Genomic DNA, 20,102 nt, shown 5'->3' with positions numbered 1-20,102 from the left:
AAGTCAGCTAAAATCCTTAAACTAAATTTGTTGTAATTTTGTCTTTTAATAGTAAGTTAATGAACACCCACAACAAAAGCTAATGTGCATTGCTAACTGGGCTGGACTGCATTCTTCCTTATATTCATGGAGAGCCTGGGTCAGGAAGAGCTGGTAAATTCCTTCCCAGCCCCTATATTATGCTTTGCTGAGCCATGCCACAGAGTATGGACTTCAGCCTCCCAAGAGATAAAACTCTGGCCAATTCTCACCTGGTCCAAGGCCAGGCTCAGGAATCACATTTGTCACTGTCCAGAGAGAAGCCAAAGGACTCCCCAGATGCCTGGGAGCTCTTAGGAACACACCCTTAGCATAGAACCTAGAACATGGCGAGCATTCAATAAATAATCATTATTATTGCTATTGTCAATATAGTGCTTAGGCTTCCTATAACTGTCTCTTTCCCTACCTATGGGCCAGATTATCCTTCCCAGGCCTCACATCCTCCCTGTCTTCCTCTACCTGGACAATTCCTGACTGTCCTTGGGTGACAACCTAGGACTCCTTCACCATACAACCTCTGGGTTTTGAGCAGCTGCACTTTGCTGGATATGTCTGAGAAAACAAAGGGCCCTAGCGCTGCTGGTCTCCTGGTTTGAGCCGTTCTATCCTTGGAGGAGGAGTGTTTTGTGGGGTGTCCTGGCCTGACTGGGTTTGACCTGGCTGTTGCCAGCTTGGCCTTGGCTTCCATGTCTATTTGTGATGTCTAGGCAGTTTGACATTCCTGTGCGTGATGACTTTTAAACAAAGCTTTCATAGCATCATCCCTCCCAGGACTTGTGATTTATAGAAATCCCATGCAGTAGCTGTGGGATAATCACAGTTTATTGAACAGTAGAAGCAGATGTGGCTCATCCATTTATTTCAGGTTTCATTGAAGCTTTTTCTTCCAACGCAGTGACATTGACTTCAACCTTTATTCATGGAGGTAAGAAAGGACCTGCTTGAGTTTCTTGGAAATGGCTGCCCACAGGGTGTCAGGATCCCCTTCTGTTTCAGGAGACATCATTGTGAGGACATTTGTCCCTTCTCTAAGCTTCTCAACACCCCACATATTGCTCAAAGGAATAAAAAGTAGATTCATCCTGAGACTGCATGGAGAGCCTGGGTCAGGAAGAGCTAGTAAATTCCTTCCCAGCCCCTAGGTCCCAGAGCCTGCTTCTATTTGGCACGTGATAATTTCAATGCTCTAGTGAACTAAGCCAGGACTGGCAAGATGGTCCGCCCTCCTAGTGTGCCCACCAGGAGGGCTGATCAAGCCACCTCCTACCTTAGATGCGCTGCCATCAAACACTCTACGCACATGCTGACACGTGTGACATTCTTACTCCAACAGCCAAGTACAGCCCTTCCTTCCTGGTTGAATCAAAGTCAGCATCTCTGTGGGGTTTTCTCCTTTCTTCCCTCTTCATACCCTCTCACCCCTACTCCAGACAACTGTCAGTTCTCCCATCACAGTACTGTCTTCATCCTGGCCACAGAAGCAGCATTGTTTCTAGGCATTTGATGAATCTCATGACATTTAATGAGTGACTCAGACATAGAAAGGCTCCTTCTCTGGTGCCTCAGACAAAATATCTGTTAGTACTAGGATTTTCTCAAGGAAGTGTTATATCAGAAGATTCTTAGAGTTTATTCAAGCCTTAAAGTTTCTGGATCTCAGTTGTTTTGTTTGATTTTGGTGACATGAACTGATCTGTAAGATGCTGTACCTTCAGGGATGTGGTCTAGCACCAGGTCACTAGGTCTTTTCTCTTCAAAATGATACAGGCCTAATTGAGTGGTCTCAGGGACCTGTGTGTATCTATCTAAGTGGTATTGCTGGGATCTTCTGATTTTTGTGAAAATGTAGTGTTGATATTTTGGTTTTAAAGGGAAAGAAGTTACTTTATACATACATTTATTCTTAAACCTTACTGTGATGGTGCTCAAGGCCACTGGGACAACTTTAATAGACTCAAAGAAGGGATAACTTACCAGGAAATTCAGAGCAATAACAGTCTTCGTAGGCCTTGACTCAGGCAGCCTTGGGCATCAAACCTGTGGCCTTAGTAAGACATTAATGGATGTGTTACTTATCCTCCCTGAGTCTGTTTTTCTGTGTTCAGTTGGACAGTAAGTTGGAAGGCTTCTGTGGGGCTAAATGGGATGTCACAACTAAATTTATTAAGGTCACTGATAACACCAGCTCCTTCCACTACAGAGTAGGGATGTATGTCATCTGTATGTCCCATTCTCCACATCTAAAAGTTATCGTGGCATTTCCAAGAAAGATGTCACCCACTGAATACTGTCCATTCAGGCATAGGCTGAACTCCTGCCCTGGGCCAGATCCTTGGGCGTGTCTCACAGCCTACCCTGCCCCAATCCAGAAATCCAGAGACAAAGAATGAGAGGTGTCACAGGCATTAGGAGAATCCCAAAGATCTCTCAGAAAATACAAGTAACTGAAAGAATAAAGTGAAGCTATCATAGGTCACCCCATCTTTATCAAAGAGAGAAAGGGAGCAGTCTGGTGTGGGGGGGAAAATGAGTGGAGGAGGCACACAAGGGACTTAACATTTAGAAGAAAGAGATTTGAAGTCTTTTCACACCCTAATATCTTTACTAATTTTGCTATTCACTTATATCCTGCCATGTTCCACAAAGGATTAGACATGGCTAAGCAGGCACTAAATTTGCAGTCAGTTTGAGACATCCCAGCCATCCACAGCAACTTGAAAAGAACCATTTCATCCCATATACAGCTCCCGTGGGATCAAGGGGTAAGGCAGCCTTTGTGCAGAGCACCACCTCTCTGCCTCATATGATCTGTCAGCAGATAGGACCACTCAGCAGCTGGGCTCCCCAGGGTCACTTGGCATGCCTCAGAGAAAGGGCTCCACAAATGGGGCCACGCCCCACCAAGGTGCCTTTGGATTCCCCTTACCTACCAGTCTGCATGCTTGCTTTCCAATCTCAGTTATTCTACATCCAGTGGCTCTGAGTGTAGCCTTCTTCAAAGACTGCTGGGGCTTCCAAGACCCTGTGGCTACCTAAATAAAAGGCTGAAATCTGACATCTCCCCTCCCAGGGGCAGCCTGAAGCCAGGGAGTGCCACACATCCAGTTCCCTAGCCTTAAGGCTGGACTAACTCTGAAGCCTGATGCAAGCTCCAGAGTTCCCCAGAGAAGCCTGATAAATGTGGCTGGGATGTTCAGCCCCTTCTCTTCCTTCTCTTCTCTTCCTGTGTCTCCTGGAGCACTTCCTTATCCATCCCTTACATAGGAGGCCTGGCCTTGGGAGCCTCACTTATGATGACACCTTGGGCTGCTTCTCTGCTGAATCTCCTCTTAGACAAGCTCTGGCAGATTTACAGTCTATGTAGGCAAAACTCAGGGCCATGTCATTTTCTTAGATTCTGGCTGATGGCCCTAAAATGCACCTGCTTAAAATTGAACCCAGAATCTCTTTCAGAAATGCAGTTAATAGGCTTTGGTCACTATGGCTATAAGTAAGGCAATTCAATGCCAGGCAAAAGGGAGCCATCTGGGGACAAGGCTGCTGGGTGTTGGCCATTCTGTAAATATACACAAGGAAATCATTTGATCCGTCTAGTTACTCCCAAATCCCTGGACCACTTGAGAACCCCTCCATTTGAGAATCACCTCCCATGTAAACTACCCTAAGTAAGATCTCTTCTCATTGAAGGGTAAGACAATCGCAGAAGTTCCTGTCAATATTTCCCAATCAATGAAGGTCACTCTGAGATAGGGATATGAGAAAACTCCAGGTAGCCAGTGTGCCTGCAGAGAGTCATGCCCCATTTTAATGCCAGCGCAGGCTGGGAATTTGCATGACAGAGGGATTGGAGCAGGATCTTGGAAGGCCCAGGAGCAGTGGGGTTTCTGGAGCTTGGGACAGACATGGAGAAAGTACAGAGATGGCCTCCACCTATCTTAGAGGATGCTGTGTCTATAGCAGCCAACAGATGTCTCAAAGGTAAGAATCAATCTATAGTTAGAAATAGGTGACACTTAGGTTTTTGAAATACCACTGTAACTTTAATTTATTAGCTTTCCATAAAAACACACAACACACACAATCTACAGTATACAAAGTATAATTTACAAAAATATAAAATCTTGGTTATTTTTTAGTATTTCAACATATTACTGTATATGTTATTTTCATATGCATGTTTAAAGAACCCACACCTAACCAGCATGATTATCTCTGTGGGGAATGGTGTCAAATGCCCCTCTTTGTTTTAAAATAAAATATATATTAAGAGAACAAAACCAAAATTGGTTATATGTGCATATGTATGTATAAAAGCTTTTATAGTAGAGTGTGAAACAAAACACTCATTCAGGCCCTGTTTCCCTATGTGGCCTGAAAGATTTTAAACTGAACATTTAAACAGAGATTCTTTCCATGTGAAGGGAGCAAGCACCCTAAGATTTGCATAGTCTTCTCAGGTTATGAGATGATAACACATAAAGCCAACACTGAGGACCTGTCCATTTTTGGGTCTTGAAAGTGGCAGTTAGAGCCAATGGGAAAACTTCAGGCCAAGGATAATTCTGTTTTTTTTTTTTTTCCAGGAACTCAGGAAGAATTTAGGTGGCTAAGTCATTAGCAACAAAAGACTCCAGAACGATGACCAGATGGACAGACCTTTCTGGACCCCAGTGGGTTGTCTGTAAGCTCCGCCCTGCATCTGTAGTCACACACTTAGTCAAGTCCTGGCTCCAAAAGGCTCTGAGAATGCCGCTCTGCTGGCTGAGGAGTTGGTGCTGAGACTGCCTTCAACCCTTGGGCAGTCTTACCGGCAAGCACACGTCTCCACGGACATGTTGGGGTACACCTTCAACACCACGTTCCGGTTCTCATCTAGGAAGAGGACCCCAAGGGAGTTCATCTTATCTGGAACACAGCAGGGCTCTGGGATGCCAGGGACGATGCCCACAGCCCTGACAATGCTCTGGATGGTGGCATGGTTGGATGGGCGAACAATCTGCAGGGTGAGAAAGAAGCAGGGTCACCTCAGTGTTCTACCCTCTCTCATCCATCTTCCCACCAGAACTGCAGTCCTCACAGTGACAGACCATTGACCCAGACTCTGGAAACACTGACCTAGAAGCAAACATAAGTTCCCAGGGATGAACACATATTTCCTCTGAAATCAGGTATAAACAGTTCTAGGCTGAGGTCTGCAAGATCCCCCAGGCCTGTCAGCTTATTCCTGCAGCTGAAGTGATGTTGTAGACCCTCCCTGGCCACTTGGGGGCGCGAGAATGTCACATATCCCTGAAAGGCACCTGGAGCTGACAGAAACTGTCCAGGGTGAAAGCTGAGGGTATGGCTCAGTCAGCATTGCTTGGAGGGCCAGATGCCCAGACTTCACAGTCTGAGGAATATAGACGTGCCTCTCATGGAATCTGTTCTGAAGGAGAAGGCTGGGTTGTGTACTGGGGCTTGAAACTTACACTTCCCAGACATGCCTAAATTGGGGTGGCAGGTACAGTTTTACCATATCATCCCCTTCTGCCATCTTAACAATTTTATGGGGTGAATATGACTTTCATTTTACCAGTGAAGATATTGAGACTTAAAATGACTAAATTAGACATGACCCCTTGGTTAGAAAGTGGCCTGCCTCCATCTATGAATATAGCTGAGTCACTCAATTCAGCTCATTAATGACAAGAAGGACTTCTTAGATGAGGAGGAGGAGAGGCAGCAATAGCAGGACAAGGACACCCTCATGTGTAGGGTTATGGTTAGTGTGCTGGCTGGTGTCCCAGAAGGTGGGGAGGCAGCCAGTTAGGTAGATAAGGTAAGCATGAGGTCAGCCAGCTGCAAGCCTGTAGATTCTGGTCTTACACCTGTCCCCACTGGTAAGCCCTTTTAGCAGATCCCCTCTCCCCATTGGGCACTTACCTTCCTCTCTCTCACACATTCATGGCTTTGAGGAGAAACCCCTTAATTCCAAAATAGATTAATGTGGCCCCACATCCATTTATGGGCTCTCCCACCTGGCTGATTTATTGAGGTTCAAATTGGATTTATGCACTGACTTCCTTTCTAGTAGGGCAAGCCATGAGGATTCTGCAGAGTAAGCAGGAGGAAACTGTGCTACGTGCCAGAGGTTAACATGGCCAATCCACTTCAATAAAGGCTACTGGAGGATGATGGACAGAATCAAACCTGGCTGGGATAGGGAGAGGAGGATCTGAAACTTCAGGAATGGCACAATGAAAGGATCCAGTGTTTGTCTTGCAGACTACCCTGCGTGTGCCCTAGGGAGAGAGAAGGAAGCCCACACTGGGGGAGCCACTGAGACTAGCAGCCAGCTGGTCACAGACAGCCGTGCCTGGGGATCCAAGCCAGGAACAGTAGGAAAACTTCTGCCAGGAAAGAAGCTTCTAGGACCTGTCTTGTCCACAGGGTACAGCTTGGACTCAACCTCTGTAGGTGGCTGCTCTGTAGGAGTGCCCTTCTGAAGTGAAGGATTTTCCTGCTTTTCAGGAGAGATGTTCAGATTTTAAAATTCCAATGCAAACAAGAGAACACCTTAAAAAAACCCAGACAAATTAAATATCTGTGGACAGTATCCACCCAGCAGATTCCCACTTGGCTCTCTCTGTTTACCTATTCTTTGCCTCTGTAGATGGGATGTGTTATTCTACTCATTTTGCAGATGATGAAACAAAGGTCACCCAGGCAGAGGGACTTGCCAGAGAATTGCCCGGCAGAGGGAGCCTAGCTGAGAGTTAGGATTAGGCAACAGGCAGAACACAGAGGAGGTACTCAAACCCATCCTACCTTAGGCATTGGGAACTCGCAGGCTCCTGCGCAGTAGTAGGCATCAAAGGATTTGGGCGAAATGATCCATTCGTTCCACCCAATGTCTGCGAAATCCACCTTCAGATACCTCCGGCTACAGACTCGCGGTTCGTCCCACTGTCTTTTCCGGGCTTTCTGCATAGTCTTTTCATCGAAGTCCAGCACTTGCGAGGAGGCCATGAACTCATCCTGGCCTTTCTTTCTGCGGTCCTTGCGCCCAGGCCGGGGCTTCAGCGCCCGGAAGGGGCTGGGCCATAGCTCGTGCTTGTGGTAGTACTGAGCGTGGGGGATGTGTCCTGGCCTCTCATCCAGTCCCGGCAGCTCATTGTCCTGGAGGGGCCCGGAGGCCTGCGCGGCCCGGCGCACACGGGGGTCCGCCGAGCTGTTGGGGGCTGCGCCGGGCTCTGGGTCTCCAGCTGGAAAGGGGTCGTATCTTTGCAGTGTCACTGCCACGCTGTTGGGCTCGGAGATGGCCAGGTCATTGGCGTATACAAGGATGTAGGGAATGTAGGGACTGGGCCTGGGAACCCCACGGTCCTTCTCCCCAGAATCCAGCTGGGCAGAGAGGAGCAGCTCGCCATCCCGACGGGCCGCTTTGACTATGGAGGAGATGTCCTTGGCCTGCCACAGACCGCGTGGCGGGGGCGCCAGGGCCATGGCCCCACGAAGTAGCCCCTGCGTGGCTGTATTCTGTGACAGGCTGCGGAAAAACAGGTGCTGGCGAACTGGCGGGCCTGGTGGCAGGAGGCGACAAGAGGAATTCTTGGCCCGTGGCTTGCATAGCATCTCCCGTGCGCGGGGCCACCGCGGCGGCTCCAAGTAGAAGTGGAAAGTGGCGGTGAGTATTATTTCTGACTCTTGCATGGAGGTCAGGTTGAATAAATACACGGCCTTCTGGTTGACCACTTCTGCGCGGAAGACAGACCACAGCATGTTAGGTTCTCTCGAGGAGCACCTTGCTCACTAGGTCGCTCGCCCAGGGCTGGGGTGGTGGAACAAAGTCCGCTGACCCAGCACTTCCAGGCAGGGGACCACGCTTTGCTTTACTCATCCTCTGCAATCTTCCTACTAAACTGATGGGGGCGCCCTTTGGTATCCTCAATGAACATGTGCAATTGAGATCAGCAAAAGAAGATTGTCACTTTCTCCTTGCAAAAGACAGGGAGGAGGAGGAAGGAGGGACAGGGGAGAGAGAGAGTGAAAGAGGGAGTCGGGGGAGAGAGAAAAAGAGGAAGGAAAAGAAAGAAGATGTTTTAAAAGAAAAAGTAGACAAAGATGGGCATCTAGGTCGGCTTGATCTTAAAGTTCCTGTTTCCTCACCTGTACTGCTTCTTAAAGAAAAAATAAGCAAGTGTCACTGACATCTTCATTAAGTGCTCAAAATGGCTTGGGCCCAGCCTCAAGCATCCCCTTCAGTTTTTGCACAGTCCTCTATGCTATGCAATCAGATTTTAATGCAATTTATATAAAATGTGATCATTCTTCAAAATGAGGTGAAACAAGGAGACCTTCACATTTTTCATTGCATTCTGAGAACCTTTTACAGGAAATTGAGGTTAAAAGCAGTTATTTGACCATCTGCCTTATGACTTTTAAGATTGTTTTACAACGAAGGAGCAATATAGGAGTGCACAGGTCACTCAATGAGGTTGCTCTCTGGAGGTGCATGTCACTGTAAGGACCATCACCACTCAACATCTAGTGTGGCCCAAGAATGTTCCAGCCTGTTTCCTTGGGGTGGCTGACCACCCTTTCCACCAAGTGTTTGCCAAGATCAGCTGCAGTTCCAGGAAGCTGCCTCAGCCTTGGCAGCAGCATAAGCTCTCTTCAATAACCAAGTCCTCTTTAGGACTCAAAGGTGAGGAAGACAGGCTTTCTTGATGCTTCCTTCTGATGCTGAAGATCAGAGAGGCCAGGGTGGACTTCCTTCCTGGGCTTCCTCCGTGTCCTTGCCACCAGTGTCTGTTTGATAGGTACAGCCAGTAAAAGACCGGAGTTTCTAAACCCAGGAAGTATGTGGGGGAGAAGGCACTGGGATCCCCAAGGGACATGCAGAGACTACAATTATTTGACACCTGTATCCAGAAAATTAGCTGGGATTTTTAAAAACCACAACCATCAGTTTAATATTCTTTGTTTCTATTGGGAAGGAAGCATAATTCTATTGGGAACTTTCACAGACTCTTAATGGACTGTGAGAGGAAGAAAGGAAGGGAGAAACATGAATGGAGGGCTCAATAAGTACCAGTCAAGACTAGAGATGTCATCTCACCTAATCCTAACAACACATCCACAAGGGAGGTGTCGCAGCCCCTCCACATGCATCATTCATAAGAAGCAATGGTGGGTTTTGCTGCACATTTAAATTTGGCTTCTCCAAATACTGTAGCCTTGAGTATCATGGTCTTGAGTCCCACATTCTAACCAGAACCCCTGAGGTTCTGACTATGAGGAAGTTTGGAGAGCACCCCAGGTAGCAGGATGTGTGATCTATAGTATTCCTTAGCTGGAAACTTTAGGTAGTTGTCCCTGCTCTCAGCCACAGCCTAGGGCCCCTGAATTGCATGCATGCAGATGCATCCAGAGAGCCAGTCTGTGGTTACTCGTGCCTCAAGCCCATTGACCATGGGTAGGTGAAGTTTACTACCAATGCAGCACCCACTCCAAAGCTAGGAAACATCCTGGGAAACAAACCCCAAGCCCCACGGAACCCCATCATGCTCTCTATCTTACTTTCCTCATCTGCCTCAAAAAAACAACAGAATTTCAAGCAAACGCAATATGTGTCATATGCTAGATACAAGTGAGGTGTCCCCAAAGGTGGACATCTTTGTCCAGGAAGCATCCCTGCCACTTTCATTGAAAGGACAGAGAATGGCAGAGCAAGCCCCTCCTATACCAACTAGAGCACTCTCACTCACCCATCCCCATAGTCTCTGGGTTCTGACCCAGCTAACATAGCAAAAGTGTTTTCATTTGATCTAGTTCTAGTCTTATCGCACTAATTATTCACTAACTGATCAAGAGTGGGGAGGAACCTCAGAGGTCATATAAGAAAGTAGAACTCCTACTTCATTCCAGCTTGAATGAATTTGGCCAGAGGGAGCTCATGCCTTACTGTACATCCACTCTGTGAAGACCCACCCTGCTGGGAACTGTTGATTCCAAACAGGTCTGCTCAACTGCAGAGCATGAGGGACCACAGGCTGACCTTTTTGCTAAGAGGTGCCCAGGCTACAAACGAGAAGCCCCCAAAAGAAGTTTCCATGTCTTAATAACTTTGCTGGTACCCTGTGGCTCATGTCTCACAGCCAAGGAGAAGAGATCCTTCCTGTATCCCTCTCCCTCTTTTATTATTTCTTCCATCCTGCTTCTTTTTTTTAATTTTTATTTTTTAGTTGTAGTTGTACACAATACCTTCATTTTATTTATTTATTTATCTTTATGTGATGCTGAGGATCGAACCCAGGGCTGCACACATGCGAGACGAGCGGAGCGCTCTACCATTAAGCCACAACCCTAGCCCCCATCCTGTTTCTTAATAAGCATTTGCAAAATTCTGTTTATGACTAAGTGTCAGGCTTTCTGGGGTCCTGGAAAAGGTGGTCAAAGCTGTCCTGGATGAGCTCAGCTTGGTGAGGAGACAGATTGATTATGGTGATAATACACAACTACAGCACTTAGTCATGTCACAGCTTTACAGAGCACTGTCCCAAGTGAGGCCCTATGTGCTGGGAGCATCAATCACAGATGACCCCTATCAGAGCCCTGTATTGCCCCCAAACAAAACTCTACTTCTTACCAAGGCCCTATTTGATCTGACTTGTGGAGCTCTCCACCTTCATCACCTCCCTTACCCCATCCCTGACCGTCTTCCACAGTCACACTGGCCTTGTCCTTCCTAGAAGGCTCTGTCTCAACTATTCCTTCTGCTTTTGTGCTCCTCCTCTGGGTCTCCACCCCTATGGTATCCCCAACAAAGGGTACCCTTGGCTTCTTGGCTAATGAGCCACCATCACTCTGTCTACCCTCCACTTCATTTGTCAGAGCACTTCCTGACATCTGATACTCCATGAGGGCAGGAACCTTGCTGGTTTTGTTCTTTGCTACATCCCTGCATCCTATCACAAGGCCTGGTGACAGTTGGTACTCAAGAATGTGTGTTGAATGATCAAATTCTTGTACATATCCTGACCAAGTGGCCTCTGCATTGTAGGAGGGCAGGAAGAGAAAGAAGGAGAGTAGGATCTGTCACTTCATTTAACACTTGAGGAAGTGGGGAGGGGCGCTCCTGGCCTGCTGCCCTGGAGTATAGTAAACACACCCTTAAGAAGTCCAGAAAGCCTCATTCTTCAGAAAGATACAGCTGATGATGCAAATATAACTGGCAACACTGTGTAGTGGGGTCTTTAGCCAGGGACTTCCCCTTGTGACTCATTTTTCTCATTTTTAAATAGCAAATGCAGGTTGAATATCCCTTATCCAAAATGTTTGGGATCAGAAATATTTAGGATTTTGGAATATATACATATACATGAGATATCTTAAGGGTGGAGCCCAAGTCTAAACACAAAATTCATTTGTGTTTCACATATCCCTTATACACATGGTCTGATGTTAATTTTGTACAATATTTTTAGTGTATCTACTTTTTTTTTTTTTTTTAACCCGGGACTGAACTCAGGGGCACTTATACCAGTGAGCCACATCCCAGCCCATTTTTGTATTTTATTTAGAGACAAGATCTCACTGAGTTAGTTAGAGCCCTGCTAAAGTTGCTGAGTCTGGCTTTGAACTCAACAATCCTCTTGCTTCAGCCTCCCAAGCCGCTAGGATTACAGGCGAGAGCCGCCACACCCAGTTTGTATCTCTTTTGACTGGGACATGTCATATGAGGTTGCATGTGAAATTTACCACTTGTGGCATCATGTCAGTGCTCAAAACATTTTATAGTTTGGAGAATTGGGGATTTAGGATTTTAAGATATGGGACGTTCAACCTGTAACACTGTTTGTTAATTATGGAATTCTGAGCTCCAACCGTAAGTGCATGGCCCTATACTAAATATCCCTCATTTTTACGTTGAGAGGAGAAAGGATGGGACATTTATTCTGTGCACAAAGAGCTGGACCTTCAGAAAGGGTAGATAACTAGCCTAAAGCATTGTAGCTGGTAAAGAGCAGAGCCAGGGCATGGACCCAGGTCTGTCTGACCCCAAACCCACCCCCTTTGCTCCCCTTTGATCCCCTATGTGCTCTGGCTATAATCCCAATGGTGTGCCTAAGAGCAGAGGGACAAAAGATCACATGCTGTGAACAGCACTGTGTTTTGCAAACACAAGCCATTATCTGGCTGTTTTTGAGTTTTGATTCTCTAAGAAGGAAAGGACTGACCTTACTTGCACAAGCCGATCTTTCTGTAGATCTCTGAAATTCTCAGGACCCTGACCACTCAGACTCCTTCCTGAGGTCAATGAAATTGGAACAGATTCCTTCCTGGCAACACTCAAGCCAAAAGCAGCCCCTTGGATGGCTCTACAAAAAAACGGAATCCAAGCCACCTGGAAATCTGTCCCTGCACTGCCCCTGAAACAGACATCAGAGTGACAAGAGTAAGAACACTGAACCGAAGGGTATAAGCTTCAACACAAGAGGGAAGCGGAAGCAGTGGGCCAGCTCATGGGCTGCAGAGAAAAGAGGGGGAACTGGCAGGTACTGAGTGCCTGGTGTCTAGTTCCATGCAGGTTCCAGGAGCAGTGTTTAACTCCTCCTTGAATCATTTACTAGCTGTGGATCTTAGGCAAGTCATGAAACTTCTCTTTACCTCAGTTTTCTCATCTGTAACCTGGGCAGAGTGTTTGTATGCATCTCCTCAAGTTGTGAAATTGGCTCTGCAGGGCTTGCTTGAATCTCAGTGCCTGGTACCCAGGACATGCTCAGAATACATGGTCAAGTGGCTGCAGGGACTGTCATAACCCTCAGAGCCCCTGTCATAACCCTCAGAGCCCCTGTCCTTGCTCCCTGACCTCCTGCCAAGGAGGAGGCCTCAATACCTATCCAACAACCCTAAGCAGGAGCTTGTCTTTTTCCTTCTTCTTTCTAACCAACCCCCAGTTCCTGTTGTCTTTGTATCCAGTTTGTATAATGACTGTGGATGCTTCATCCTTTCTGCCATAGCCTTCACCCAGGACTGGTCATCAAGAAACTGTCACCCCTGGCCTCACACTCATATTTCAAAAGCAAATCATCTATGAGAGCTGACGGGCTAATACTATGCAAAGAACCTTTGCAGATCAATAAGAAAAAAGACAAAACCCCATAGGAGAGAGCAATTTTCACAGGAAAAACTATAATTGGGCAACAGGCATGTGAAACAGTTCAGGATGATCAGGAATGGAAAATAAAAAGTAATTTCAAACAAGAATACTTCTATGTTGAAAATATGATCCCATTAAGGTAAAAACAGGGTGTATACATATATAAATATCCATGTATATGTATATATGTATATATGATATATATGGTATCTGGGTTCTGACCCAGCTAACACAGCAAACGTGTCTTCCTTTGATCTAGTTCAAGAATACATATATGCCTGAAATTTTATTAAAATATTATATTTACTCTGGTTAAATCTGCATCTGTGATTATCTTTTTTTTAACGGTGATTTTCTATGATTTCTAGATTTTTTTCCATTAAACATGCATTTAAAAGCCTTCTCTCCTCCTATTCCCTCTCCTTCCTCTCCCTCCATCTCCCCAGTCATGCACATTGTTTTCTGCCCCACTGGATACAAGCAAACTTAAGGCTTTCTGTGGCCTGGCGGCAATCTACTTGTCTACCTGCCCCCCACCTCTCTCTCTCTCTCTCTCTCTCTCTCTCTCTCTCTCTCTCATATTATAAACCAAACACTTTGCAATACTCAGCACCCAGTGGCTGCTTCACCTCCATACCTGGCTACACTGCACCTGCCTATCACACTCTGTTGTGGCCTTCCCTGCTCTAAAAGACTTCACTGGCCTCTCCCTACCAGGTCAGTGCTGCTCTTGGTTCTCTTGCAGAGCTCCTTTAGCCTTTCACTGCTACTTTGCACATTCCAGTTTCCTGCAACCCTGTTTCTCTACTGACTTCAACCTGTCCTGACAGCTCATAAGCTTTTCTCATGAGGGCCAATATTTTAGGCATCTTTGTGTTCTCTGAATTTACCATACCTTCCACCAAATAAAATGCTTAAGAAATACCTGGAATTATGTTTTGGATGTGGTTTGTCATTCCAAGTTTCATTTTTGGGAGCTTGATCCCCAGTGTGGTACTGTTGAGTAGTGGGATGTAATGGGGAATAAGGTTATTGGGAGTGTTGCCTAAGAAGACAGTTCTCATGAGACCTCAGTTAGTTCCTGAGGGAGAAATTGTTAAGCCTCTTTAACCCCCCACCAGACTGTCAAAGTCTACTGTTCCCTGCCCACCCACATAGGGCTCAGTGCCCATATGGGTTTAAATCCTTGCTTACCAATTAACTCAATCCTTGAAGACTTTAGTTGAGAAAGCATGGCCAGCAATGTCACTTCTGCAATAAAGTATGAGCGTGCCCATTGTGCCCAACCACCTGCTGCAGCTGGGCATGGAGGTGAATGGTTCTGTCCTTCTGCTTTCATGCAATGGAGATAGTACAAGCAGCAGTGGAACATAGGATTTTAACCCCATAAAGGGGCTGAGACAGTACCTCAGATATAGCACTCACATTTTACAAATAAGGAAACTGAGATGGGGAGGCAATACATAGTGGCTGTAGTTGCTAAGTAAGTCCCATCTACCAGGCCATTACCATTCTCACTGCTGCCTACCACCACCACCACCACCCATCTATGTCAGAACTAAGCCCAGAGCCCGGGAGGCATAAAATGGAACGGATGAGTATGAGAAATTGTAATTCTGGCACAGTCCGGAACCTTTTAACAAATCCCTCTTTGAAACCCTGAGGCAAACTTCTGCATAAATCCCAGCCTCACCAGCTACTGGCTATGTGCTGTAGCACATGTTACTTTCCCTTTCTAAGCATTAGTTGCCTTGTGTGTATGGAGAGGAGATGAGGATTTGATGGGAAGGTTTCACTGGCCCCTCCCTACTCTCTGACCTCCTGTCCTGCCATGTGATCTCTTACTTTGCCATCTGCCATGCTGTGACATAGCTAGGGGGTAGCCTTACACAATGTTCTTTGGACTTTCAGCCTCCCTCCCCCCACTGTAACTTACTTAGCCTTAGGTATTTTGTTATAGCAATAGAAAACTTGGGAAGCTGAAATGAACTTGAAGTTTGGCAGTTTTGACAAATGGGTATTATTACTTTCATTTTGAAGATGAAGGAAACAAGCTGAGTGTCCCAGTGGTAGGTGTTGAAACTTAGATTTAACCACAGGTCATTCAGGGGGAATAAGGGGAGCAGGTGGACTAATCTTAACCCATGGGGTCAGGTTCAAATGGTCTCCTTATTGATAAAGACTTAAAAGGGAACAGAATTCACTTTAGGGAGTAGTGGAGGGGAAAGAAGGAAGGTTGTTGTGATAATAGTTATGAGCTAATAAATTGTTGACACATGTGCCAGGAACTGTTATAAGCTCAGGCTCACACCTCCTCACAAATGAATGCCTGGATCAGGAAGCAGGCACATCGGAAGACTGGCACAGGGCTGGGTATAAAAAACCTTAGAGGACTCAATGGAGGGCATGAGAAGCCAACACCTCACTCTATGCCAGGCATAAAACCTAGCTTATCACATCAAATCCTCATCTCCTCTCCATACACACAAGGCAACTAATGCTCAGAAAGGGAAAGTAACATGTGCTACAGCACATAGCCAGTAGCTGGTGAGGCTGGGATTTATGCAGAAGTTTGCCTCAGGGTTTCAAAGAGGGATTTGTTAAAAGGTTCCGGACTGTGCCAGAATTACGATTTCTCATACTCATCCGTTCCATTTTATGCCTCCCGGGCTCTGGGCTTAGTTCTGACATAGATGGGTGGTGGTGGTGGTGGTAGGCAGCAGTGAGAATGGTAATGGCCTGGTAGATGGGACTTACTTAGCAACTACAGCCACTATGTATTGCCTCCCCATCTCAGTTTCCTTATTTGTAAAATGCGAGTGCTATATTTGAGGTACTGTCTCAGCCCCTTTATGGGGTTAAAATCCTATGTTCCACTGCTGCTTGTACGATCTCCATTGCATGAAAGCAGAAGGACAGAACCATTCAACTCCATGCCCAGCTGCAGCAGGTGATTGGGCACAATGGGCACGCTCACATTTTATTGCAGAAGTGGTCTTGCTGATTGAGGTAATCGGTAAGCAAGGTCTTATACCCATATGGGCACAGAATGCTCAGCACAACGCTTTGTACTCTCAGGGGAATAATATGCACCAATACTTAATCTGGCAAATGATGGGCTCAGAGCCTATGAATATTATCTCATTTCATCTTGGCTTTAATCCCCCAGAGGAAATATTGGCATGCCTGCCCATTTTATAGATGAGTACGATCAAATCTACATAGCTTTACTGATTCATCCAGGGTCATTGATGCCAGATGATTCTTAAATGGCTTAATTTAATAATGTTGCTCCACAAATGAACCCCAAGTGATGAATTAAAGTTATCAGAAAGGATGGAGTTCAATCCAATTGGCCTGGAGCCCTAGAACGGTGACATGGGAGTTTTCTCTGGTGGATAAGGGGATGCATTTCTTTGTGACAAGGGCTCCCCTGTCCTTGAATACAGGAGGCGAACCTTCCCAAGTCTGGTTCTGTGGCCACCGGTGTTGCATAGAGTCACACAGCATAGAGTCATCTTATTTGTAAAATTAGAGTGCATTGAGCAGTAGCTGATAGATCTGACCTGGTGTCTGGCCCCAAAGCTAGCTGGGCATGTTCCCCTCCATCTCAGGAGGGAAGCACACAGACTGAAGAGTTTCTCCTAATGAATGGCCTCCTCCCCCACAGGGCTGCAGAAGACCTCCACCCACATTTGCTGGAACAGCATTCTGCAGCTATGAGTAGTCACCATGACAACCAGGGTCTTCCCATTACCCTTGCTGCCCAGGCTGCACCTCCTCTGTTTGCCCCAGGGCTTCCAGAAGCAGTGTGGCTCTCCCCAGCCCTGCCCATAGACTCCTAAGGCTGCAACCCAGAAGCACCCTGGGAAGGGAAGGCTTCTGCCAGTGGCCTCTACCCAACTCCATCCAAAGTATGAAGAAAGCAGAAAGTGGGGTAAGGACAGAAAAGGAATGGGATGCTGCTACTGACCAAGCTTCTGGAGGCTTACTCACACCTTGGTAGTCTGAACACTTCATGATAATGCCCCCAAATCCCCAGTCCTTGGCACCAAGGTCCTTCTCAGTGCACTTTGCTTCCTCTCCACCAAAACCATTGACTTTCTCCAGCTGGAAGTTTTCTACCTAACCCAGTGCTTGGTATTTCCATCAGGATTCCTTAGGTCCACTGGACCCTGCCCTCCTCATCCAGCAAGTGCCCACAAAACTGGCCCTTATGACATGGATACTCCCCATGCCAACTTCCACCCTTTGCCTCAAGCCTTGTGTATGCGGTAGTATGTGTCTATAAGGTTTGGGAGGCCCCCAAAGGCAAGAACTCTGTGCTAGGCAATGCCCTTTGGTGTTCCCCTGGAGGCTGCCACTTGGCACAAAGTGCTCAGTGAATTGTCGGTAAATGAATGAACGAATGAATGAGTCAATGAAGAGCAGGAAGAGGAAAAGCAGGGGTGCAGGAGTGAGAAGAGTGGACAAGTGAGGAAAGGAAATAATGAGAGGGGTTCCCCCCCACCCCCACCCCCGGGACGTCCTGTACTTACCCAGCCGGGCACGGAAGCTGCGCACAGTGTTGCCTCCTCCCGGCTGCGTGCCCCGCCGGCTGTACTTTTCATAAAGCCTGAGCATGTGGACAGCGACCATGTCCTGGGCACCGGGGCCCAGAGCTGCGGTCGCATCTCCCAGGGACTGCTGGGGGTCCTTGTCCCCCTGCAGGCCGTGGACTACCGCGGGCAGTGCGGACCAGGAGGGGGCCGTGTGGCTGCAGCCCGCAAACCGGAGCAGCAGAAGCAGAGGCAGCAATTGGGTCCCCAAGTTGGTCCAGGCGGGGCCACGAGCCATGGCGGGGTGAGGATGGCGAAGAGCAAGAGCCCAGGAGGACTGTGAGCGCGGGCGCAGCGGAGGCTGCGAACCGATCCCGCGGCAGGAAGGTGTACACGGAGTCCGGGGAACAGAGGGCGCAGGGATGTGGACAGCTAGATCTGCGTGAGGCGGGCAGCCGTGTGCGCGGTGCATCCACACCGCCAGAGTTCCGGGCCAGCCGTCGCAGTCGTCTGAAGCCGCGCGGAACACCGCAGAGCCCAAGCCCGCGCGCTGCCTTGGCTGACTCGGGCTGCGAAACTTTGCAGCTCACAGAGCGCNTGAACAGGGCCCTTCCTTGCCAGGCTGTGATGTGCGTGCGCACTTGTGTGCGGCGTGCGCGCGCTGGGGTATGCGCCCGAGTGTGCGCCCGCGACTGTGGGGGGCGTGGGTGTGGGCGAGCGCGCTCACCGCTCCCCTGCAGAGAGTCCGAGACCAAACCTAGCTGCCGGCTCCGGTGTATTGGCGCGGACAGCCTGGCCAGGGCTGCAAGGGGGCTGGGAGGCTTTTGGAGGGGGGCCCGCCTGCCGGGTTGCCCCTGCAATGGCATGCGATGGTTGTGCGGTTGCAAGATGACAGCTCCCCCATGAGGACCCGAAAAGGGATGTGTGTGCGCCCAGTTGTTGTCTCTGAGCCAGTGTGTGTCCAAAATGCAAGAGTGCAGGCTGGGAACACGGACCCTTCCTGGGGAGGCTCTGGAATGAAAAAGAAGCCCTCACTCCAAAGCTCTACCAACTCAAGGCAATGACAGCAAGATCCTGATTAAAATTCAGTTAGCTGATTAACTGACTGAAGCTTTATTTGGCAACAATGAATTCAGTTGTTGAAGAAATACATCAAAAGTGTTTATTAATCTTTGGTCAAGACTGCGTGAAAAAGGACATGCTTTCAATTTGCTTTAAAATAATAATAATAATCCCCCAAAAGATCAGAGGAGGGAAGAGAAATCCCTGGCTTTCCCAAGAAGGGTCCCCAGTGAACGGTGGGTCTAGTTGAGTCCCTGGTTGCTGCCCCTTATCTTAACCCTGTAGGAGAGTGTCCTCAACTTTGTTTCTCCTCTAACTGGCTCAGTGTTACTTCCCGTGGATAGAAGTCAGGAATCTGTGAACTTAATGAGGAAAAATTAGATCTTTATGTTCACTGTCTCTGGGTTTAGTATTTCTTGATACTCTAAATCCAACCAACCTGTGACTTTTTCACCAATAGGCACCAGCCACAGAAATTTTCATATAGCAGGAAAGTTGTTTCAAATCTCTCAAAGTGCATTTTTGCTCCTCATTTCTTTGAAATTACAGTAATTATTATGCCAGCTGCTATTTAAGGAATTAATGAAAAAATGACATGTTACTATGTTGCCAAGTTGTTTTCAATACTACTACATTTAATCAATAGTACATTAAATAGTACATTTAATATAATTACTTTCTTTTGTAACCCTGCACATTTTATTTTATTTTATGCATTTAAAAACATCTTTGGAGAAGGATTCCATAGGCTTCACCAGACTGAAAAGGGGGTCCAGGGTCCTAAAAATTTAAGAATCCAAGAGAAGGAAAGGATCCTTTTCAAACCCATATTCTTTCGGAATGCTCCTGGACACCATCTGGACTACATTTTAAAGGACTATCTGCAAACTTGTGAACCACTGTTTCTTTCACATGGTGACTTTTGAGCTTTGTGAGTCAAAATAGTTCTTGGAGGGCTCACAATGCAATAATTTAAAAATTGCTGAGGGGCTGGGGTTGTGGCTCAGTGATAAAACACTCGCCTAGCATGTGTGAACCCTGAAAAAATTGCTGAGAAAAGCTTCTGTTAGTGGGTAAAACATTGGTAATTTTTTAAAAATCTCATACTGTCCAATTAGAGGTGATCTTATTGAAAGCCCCTGAACCTCAGTCCTTTAGCTTTTGGAAACTGTAGCGAAGCATTTGTTATACAAAATTACATATAAGAGGAAGTGAGGGGAAAGGGGGAAAAAAAACAAGAGAGAGAAATGAATTACAGTAGATGGAGTAGAGAGAGAAGATGGGAGGAGAGGGGAGGGGAGGGGAGGGGGGATAGT

General features: G+C 47.1%; 1 protein-coding gene across 3 annotated transcripts; it reads right to left on the bottom strand.

Moving 5' to 3' along the window:
- Nucleotides 1-436: 436 nt before the first annotated feature.
- Nucleotides 437-18,315, bottom strand: Gdf10 (growth differentiation factor 10). 3 transcript variants are annotated; one of them, XM_048807526.1, is made up of 4 exons: nucleotides 17,725-18,315; nucleotides 6,850-7,778; nucleotides 4,896-5,038; nucleotides 437-448 (listed from the first exon to the last, which is right to left on the bottom strand). In XM_048807526.1, exons 1-4 carry the CDS (start codon nucleotides 18,194-18,196, stop codon nucleotides 445-447), a joined length of 1,548 nt encoding a protein of 515 aa, XP_048663483.1. In that variant the 5' UTR covers nucleotides 18,197-18,315; the 3' UTR covers nucleotides 437-444. The 3 variants fall into 3 exon arrangements, with proteins under 3 accessions (XP_048663483.1, XP_015354403.1, XP_048663485.1); XM_015498917.2 differs by lacking the exon at nucleotides 437-448 and having other exon boundaries at nucleotides 4,061-5,038; XM_048807528.1 differs by lacking the exon at nucleotides 437-448 and having other exon boundaries at nucleotides 5,019-5,157.
- Between the last annotated feature and the right edge of the window lie 1,787 nt (nucleotides 18,316-20,102).

This window comes from Marmota marmota, unplaced genomic scaffold (genome assembly GCF_001458135.2).
Source record: "Marmota marmota marmota unplaced genomic scaffold, marMar, whole genome shotgun sequence".
Lineage (NCBI taxonomy): Eukaryota > Metazoa > Chordata > Mammalia > Rodentia > Sciuridae > Marmota > Marmota marmota.
Note: the sequence above shows the minus strand (reverse complement) of the source record. Positions and strands in the feature narration are given on the sequence as shown.